At 39.0% G+C, this 8229-nt stretch overlaps 1 protein-coding gene across 2 annotated transcripts in view; it reads right to left on the bottom strand.

Moving 5' to 3' along the window:
• Window positions 1-275: 275 nt before the first annotated feature.
• Window positions 276-8229, bottom strand: part of MACROH2A2 (macroH2A.2 histone) — a 45672-nt gene continuing 37718 nt past the window's right edge. For both annotated transcript variants that reach the window (XM_075934945.2, XM_075934946.2), the window contains exons 7-9: window positions 7936-8025; window positions 5576-5750; window positions 276-953 (exon numbers count right to left, since the gene is read on the bottom strand). In XM_075934945.2, the coding sequence (XP_075791060.1) occupies window positions 788-953; window positions 5576-5750; window positions 7936-8025 (431 nt within the window). In that variant the 3' untranslated portion in view covers window positions 276-787. The remainder of the gene's footprint in view (window positions 954-5575; window positions 5751-7935; window positions 8026-8229) is intronic.

The following is an 8229-nucleotide window of genomic DNA, read 5'->3' as shown; positions in this document are numbered from 1 at the left end:
GCCAGAAGTTGATAGCTTGCTTCCCAGCCAAACCAATCAGGATCATCTGTCACAGGCTCTAAGATCTATGGGTAGATCCTGATCTATTAGTTGGTGACCACTGGTCTAATTCAATGTCTCTTATATGGAAGTATTTTGTGGCCACAAATTTGGTACTATCTGTATGCCAAAGCTTCACATATCAAATATTTCCACCCCTCAGGGATAGTGCTGACTTTGATTTTATGGCAAAAGTGTCTGCAATAGGGTATGGTTGATAATAAGTACACTTGACACATTTTCTTTTTTTTTCTTATAAAACAAAAAACAAGATGAAATATTCTCAGTAATTACAGAAGTTATTATGGGATAAAACAAAATAGAAGGTCCAAGTACACCTTTAAAATTCTCTCTCCAACATGGAATGTAGACCCCCCAAAAAGAATTTGCCATTCACCCTCAAAAAATAAAGGGGACAAAGAATTTGTGTGTAAAATTCAAAGCTACAAATCTAAAATGAGTCCTAAACTAAAAAAGCAAGACACATTTAAACAAACTTGAAGAGAGCTGGCAAATTAACTACTCAAGATTTCGTTAAGGTGATATAAAATGGTAGAGGGTGTGTATAGCAAGAATTAATCACAGACTAAACCCTCTCCTCCATAGCAAAGGTCTCCATTAACTCACAAAACATCAAACTACTAACATTCCCCCTCTTTGCCACATTTTAAAAATAAAACCCACCTCTAATTCTTTTAATGCTACTCAAATTTATGCTGAAAAAGAAAGTTTCATTTGGCTGCCATAGCTACTTGGTGTCTAGCTTGGCCATTTCTTGCACGTAGATTCCGATGCTCTCACTGTCAAAGAGCAGAAAGTAAATATTCTTCAAGGAGGAAGAACTAGTGTCATCAAAATGGGTAGAAATGGCTTTGAGAGTCACCTGGGCTGCAGTCTGTTTTGGGAAACAGTTTCTATGTAAAGAAGAAGAAAAGGAAAAGACGGAAGTTAGTCTCAAATTCAGTCATTATAATAGTGCATGGAAGCACTACTCATAACACTGAAAAGAACAAAAAAGAATAAAATGCATTTGCAAAATGAGTGTGTATATGTATGTGTGCATACACACACACACAAATACAAATCCTGAATTAATGCAATGCTAGTTGCAAGAATAAAACACACAAGAAATAAAACTCTAGGTTTTCATAGCAACATGAACTCAATAACACTGTATTATAATAACTTTTGCTGGTGAGTATAATGTTGCAAAATAGTTTTATAATTTGTTTTCACACATCTTTCTGAAATGTTCATTTTTAGGGTTGACTTTTTCCATCACTGGTCTAGGCCTACTTTTTTTTTTAAGCATAGAAGTTCAAAGAACTTTTCTCCCCTACTCAAAAGGAAGTGGAAAAAAATACTTTCTCACTATAAAAAAACAAACCGCAACATCACCGCTATCCTCTTAAAAAAAAAAAAAAAAAAAAAAAAAAAAAAAAGCCAGTAAAAATCCCTAACATTCTTTTGAACAAAACTATAGGAAAAATGTTTGAAACTTGGTATGGCTAGAATTCTCAGGATTAGTTCCTTTGCTTTAGCAGGATGCATTCTCAAATTTAATAGTAAGTGAAAGTAAAAGTATTTATCTTATTTTTTTTTATTTGAGATGGTTTGTCCATATATATTCCACTCTTGGTGTGCATGTTCCCTATGCAGTTAGATTGGTATCTTGGCTAGCAGTGTCTGTGGGATCTGCACGTATGCCCTGCATATTCTTATGCTCCCATATGGAAGACAAAGGATGGTGTGGGCCTAACTGTCATTCAGTTCCTTCACCACTGCTGAATCCCAGTGCAATAAAAGACTCCAGAGCAGTGGAAAAGGTAGGTAGGTCAGGCAACATACATATGACTAATATATCTTGAACTCCAGTTACCTGTAAAGGTAAGAAACTTTTCTTCTTCAAATCCTTGTCATATATATTCTGTTCTTGTTCACTTCCAAGTAGTGATCCGATGTGTGGAGGTGGGTGCTCAGAGTCCACTTTAAATAAAGATTGAAGTACAGCTCTTCCAAAGGAAGAATCAGACCTCAATGCTTCCACTATGGAGTAATGCTTGGTAAAAGTATGTACTAAATCCTATAGATGCCTTAAAGATGTCCAAAGTGAGACTATTTTGCATGGAAGCAGCAGATGGTGGCAGTGCCCACCATAGAACAGGCTCTTATGTACCTGGGGATCCTAAATTAGTTAATGCACCCTGAACCTGTACACTGGCCTGAAATCAGTTAACATTTTCATTCTGTCAGCTAACACGAAAGCAAAATGCTGAGGCAAACGTGTAAAGTGTGCGACCCAGAGGCTCCTTGATTAGAATGTGGTTTGGGAAAGAATACTAGTAGGCAGATCAATTTAATTCAAATGGAAGTCTGAAATGATACTGAATGAGAACTCAGGGACTTGTTTTCTCTTGGCAGCAGGTGTATGAACCCTAAAACAGTAGGGCTGTGTCCAGACTCAGGGTTTTTTTCAGGAAAAGTAGCCTTTTTCTGAAAAAACTTCCCCTGCGTCCAGACTCAAGCCGCGTTCTTTCGAAATTAAATCGAAAGAACGCGGCTTTTCTTTCGATGGCGGTAAACCTCATTTCACGAGGAAGAACGCCTTCTTTCGAAAGTTCCTCTTTCGAAAGAAGGCGTTCTTCAATGTAAATAGGGCTTCTTCGAAAGAGAGCATCCAGACTCACTGGATGCTTTCTTTCGAAAAAGCAAGCCGCTTTTTCGAAAGTTCAACGTGCAGTCTAGATGCTCTCTTTCGAAAGAGGCTTGCAGTCTAGACATAGCCTAAGTGTGATTTGGGAATCTTTCCATGTGTGGAGCATGTCAGCAGTCCTAAAGCTAAGAAGGTTCAAGCTCTCAAAAAGAAGACCCTCCCCAGTTGTCTGTCAAAACCCTGAGCCCAGGGTGCCATCCCATAATTTCTAGTGATTCTGTGGATTGCAAAGATGAGTTAGAAGCACCTCTAAGGATGCTCTATATATTGTTTCCTTTTGTAATTAAAGATTTAAATTTCTCTCTCTGCTTTCCTGACGTAGTTTATTGGTAAAATCCAAAAATTGGTTTTAGTTCAAAAAACAACCACCAACAATGCTTGATAATGCAAAAGTCTGAACTGTAAGATGGTAGAGAATCACTCATGACCAAATACATCAAGGGATTTTGGGTCCTTTTCACTTGGAGAAAGCCGTGGTGAGTGCCCAAATAATCTCCGATGCCCTAGTACTGAGGCAGCTGACTTCGGTTTGTGACACAATACCAAAGTCTCACACCATTCTCCCTCTGAGCTCCCACAGTACTCAAATTGGGCCATGGAGCCTCTTCTGACTGGGAGCAATATATAGACTTAGACTTTTTCTTAGAAGTTCCCACAGCAGATGTTCCTTTCGCTTTAGCAGAGCAGCGATGCTCCTTTTCTTCTGAGGACTTAATAATCATCCTACCAGAATCTGAAGATGGAGCCTTGAATCTAGTGAATCTATAATTCACTGGGGCATTTCTGGATTATGATGGAACTTGTCCAACTATGCTTAGATCAGAGTCCAGTCCCATGAAGCAGCCTAATAAAAATCATTTTGAGATTTGCCTCTCTAGATTTTAAAGTCCTTTTAGAAAAGGGTTTGTATACCAACCATTTAGTGGAGATATGGGATTACCCCAAATAAAAAAAGAGATCAGGAGAGAGAGAGGAGATGCTGTCTCACAAGAGAGGCAATATTTAAAAGCATGTGATTTAGGAATGTGACATCTCTAAGTCTGTTAACAGAGAAAAGATCTCAGGAAAACAATAAAGGAACATAAAAACTATCAACAGAAGATAGCCTATTCAGAATGTTCAATAGGTAATTATCTAACTAACACTAACTAACCTAATGAATTCTAATAAATACCTATTACATTTAGCGTTTGTGAAAGAAATGATACATTGAGAGGTTGACATGGGGCCTCTGGCTCAGCCATGGACTGAAAGAAATGGCAGTTGGGCCCTTCCACCCCTTATATCTTTAGGCCAGAAGCACAAGGACAGTTGCTACATATGCTGCCCAATGGACACTACTGGGCAAAAACTGCAGTCCTGAGTACTTGAGGGGTGTGGTCCAAGCATAGGCAATATATGAACAAGCTCTCTAAAGAAAAGACTAGGGTCACAATGGACATTACACTATTTTGAAAACTATAAATGTTTTTTCAAATGTAAAGGTTACAATTATAAAATTATTTTTAACCTTTTTTTTATTCCTATTAACACAAGTCAACACGGTGAGAGAGTAGGATAGCATCTACTCTTGAAAGAAACCAGTGAAATTGTGTACTTCAGTCCAATCATTTAAAACTCTACAAACTTAATCATAACAGGTTGTGCAAGTATAAGGGTATCTGCTGCAGACATCAGGGTTACATAAGTGTAAATTTAGGCTTAATTTGGCTTGCATAAGCTTTGTTATTGACAGTCCAAAGTAGGTTAGTGAGCAGGTAGTTAAAATAACAAAACACTGTTTTATACTTGTCAACCAAGCACATTTGATATGCAAATTATTGGGAGACAGACCTGCAATCCCACAATGATTTTTACAGTTTTTTCAGAGCAGAGTCACACTTTAAAAACAAAACAATTTTTATCTAAAAGAAAATATTTTGTAATGTTTTGTTTAATAGATTCTCTTGGGGAAAACCTATAACAAAGCAATATTTACCTGCTTCTATCACACTGCTCAGGCATTGGAATGGTCAAGTAGATTCACTATTGTTTATGTCCAATTTTATGCTGGCATTGACACTAAGGGCATGTCTACACAGCGCCCTAAACTTGAAATAAGATACACAATTTGCGCTAATTGTGTATCTTATTTCGATTGTATTTTGGAATAGCTTATTTTGAAATTTGGCTCCTCTACACCGTGCCAAATTTTGACGTAATGCGCTATTTCAACACATCCCTTAACCCTCGTGGAATGAGGGTTACAGGGAATGCTGAAATAGTGTGCCTGTTATTTCAAAATAACGGGTGTGTTTCAAAGGTGCAGGGTAGTTATTTTGGGTAGCTTCAGAGGGGTAGCTCAGTCTGTAACAAGAAAAACTTAAAAACAACAAATAGTCTAGTAGTACTTTAAAGACTAACAAAACATGTAGACGGTATCATGAGCTTTTGTGGGTAAAACCACTGTGACATTAGGGAGCATAAAACTGAAGTAATGCAGCTGTAAATCAGACCCAAAGAGAAGTATTCACCAACAACATAAAACATAGCTTGTATGCCCTATTTTTTAACTACCCAATTTGAGTCTCCTTTTTATTAGATTATGTTCTACATAATGTATTATAAAGGGTTTTTTTAATAACTTCATGCTAAAATGATGCTTCTGGAGTAAAATGGTATGAAGAAACACTTTACACCCACGCCCCTGCACCACTGAAGCCAAACTGGAGTTTCACCACTGACTTCAATGGAAATAGAATCTAACCTCTATGATAAACCCCCTACCTGCCACAGCTGCCCCTTACAATAATATATTAGCCGCTTTTGGATAAAGATTCATACCTGCCACTGGGGAGGGGGGGAAAAGCCACAGACTTTAACTTCTTGTCCTCTGCAGCTGTTAAACAGTTTTTAATAGTCTCCTCAAGTTGCTCTTCACATTTGTCTGAACCCCACTGTGGGATGTGACAATGGATCACAAACTTTGCTGCTAAACCACTGGACTGGCTGAGGGCAGCTAATACATAAAGAAAAGGTGGTGATTAGTTTCTAATACAATAATTTTACAATCATCATGCTTTCCATCCCATAACACTTCACTCATAGCACTAATTATTATTCACTCCCAAAAACTGTTACAAGAACATTAAGGCTGCAAAATTAACCCCCTAAAAGTTAGGATATGTTCCAGAACTAAGGTTGCACTTGTAACCTTAATTGCCTCCACTAAGACAGGGGATCCCAAACTTTTTGACACGGGGACCAGTAAATCCATTCACAAGCTTTTGGGGGACCGGTAACATTCATTTGCATATTCATTAAGCAAATTATGAATATTCAGATACGTTGTTTCTGGTCCTCCCAAAGCCCTCAGTGCCAGCATTAGCAAAGCTTTTGATATCGTCACCCACAATATTCTTACCAGAAAGTTAAGGGAATATGGATTGGATAAATGGACTGTAAGATGGATAGAAAGCTGGCTAGACCAGTGTTTCCCAAACTTTTTACTTTAGTTGAAACCCATTTTTTTCAGTACTGTTTTTTGCAGCCCAAAAATATAAACACATATAAAAAAATAATTAAAAATGAATAAATTTTCAGTGTTTCACCCGGCTGCATCCTCCGCCCAGCCTGGGCCAGGGCTTGGGGGACCCAGTGCCGCATAGGCACTCCAGGAGGCGGGAGCAGGATCAGATTGGGAAGGGGGCAGTATCTTTCTAGGAGTAGGGTGCAAGGAAGCGTAGGATTGCCAGGTGTCCAGTTTTGTACTGAACAGTCCGGTATTTGAGGATTCTGTCCGGGAAACAAATTGAGAAAATACCAGACAAATAAAATGTCCGGTATTTTCTAATTAGGTAAGTGTTATTATTATGAGGTGTATCATTCGTGTGCCCGGGTCTGCATGTACCCGGCTCAGTCCCGCTTCCTGCCGGCCGATTCGCACCCTCCACCCCCGCTTCTCCTCCCGATCTCCCCCATCCAACCCTGCTGCCCCCGTCCAGCCCTGCTTCCAGAGGTTGGTTCTCCAGTCCTCCTCCTCCCAATCTCCACAGGCCAGCCTCCCCCGCCCCGTCCAGACCTGCTTCTGTCGCCTTCTCCCCCTCCCCCCCGCAATCTCTGCCGGACAGCCCCGTTGCCCTGCTTCCCAGCGGCCGGTTCCTCCCCCCGCCCCCCTCGTCCCAGCCTGTCCTTATCCCCTCCCGGCAGCCACGCTGAGGCCCAGTATTTGGGAAACACTGCACTAAGATACAGTTGTTAATTACATAATCAAATTATTTTCCCACAGGATCTTTCAGTGAATGGCTAGTTATTTATAATTTGTCTTTATTCTCTTTTAGAGTGTGATCTCAGGCCTGATTTAACATACATCATTCAATACTCTGTACTGCATACAGTATTATCAATTTTCTGATGGGCATGTCTTAGGTGCTGTCTCAATTATATCTGAGTGCTTCACAGATTTTTAAAATAATTTCTCTTCACAGCTTCCCTGGGGGGTTAGGTAGATTTATTGCCTCATTTTATATCTGGGAAATAAAGGCACAAAGAGATTAAGGCCAAAAGTGTCAAAAATATTCAATAGTTTTGAATGTCTAACTTGAGACACTTGGTGGATTCTCCATCACTGACAATTTTTAAACCTTGATTGGAAGTTTTTCTAAATCTTTATAGTCATGAAATTATTTTGGGGAAGTTCTATGGTCTGTGTTACGAAAGGAGATCAGACAAGCTCAAACTGCTCAAACTGTCAACACAGAGTGGGTCACACAACCACATTGTAATGCGGCTGCCAGGGATGGTGTGGCTTGGGCTTCAGTTTCAACCCTGTGCCCCAGCAAGTTCTAAGCTATCGCTGAGGAAAACACAATATTCAAGTCTAGGAGTGGGAGATCATAAAGCTCACCTTTTCATTTCCCCAATGTTGGGACTGCCATAGGCAGAAATGGTCCCTTAATCTAAGTAAAGGCAATTAACTACTGCCACAGACCATAACAAGGGGGCATCTAAGACCCCTCCTTTTCATTCAGGTATGTCCCCTATATCAGCACTAGTTAAGAGAGGGAATTTTATAACAATATCTCCTAGTGAAGACAAAGTCCTAGATTAACCCAAGAACAGATCAGAGTGGCAGGAAAAAGGAAAGATATTTGGAAGGAGGAAAAGCTGGTATATTCAAAAAGATAATATAGTATCCCTTTTACCTTCAGCAACTTCCAAAGGTCCTTGTGATTTGCGGAGTTCCTTTACTGTTTCTAAAAATTCTTTCCCTCCAGCCTTTTCCAAGGCCTTGCCTGCAAAGAAACAAAGCAAAAGGCTTTTATTTGAAACAAAGAAAAGAAATGATATTTTTAAAAAAGAAAATACAATTGCAAATTATTTCAAGAATAAAAATTATACACGTACTGTATTATCTTCATTTATTCTTAATAACCAGGATTTATTTATCAATGCTAAATTGCCTTTTTTATTAATGCTTATTTTTATTAACATTTATT

Source organism: Pelodiscus sinensis, chromosome 8, assembly GCF_052426305.1.
Source record: "Pelodiscus sinensis isolate ZL-2025 chromosome 8, ASM5242630v1, whole genome shotgun sequence".
Classification (NCBI taxonomy): domain Eukaryota; kingdom Metazoa; phylum Chordata; order Testudines; family Trionychidae; genus Pelodiscus; species Pelodiscus sinensis.
The sequence above is the reverse complement of the archived record's forward strand: the minus strand, read 5'-3'. Positions and strand labels throughout refer to the sequence as shown.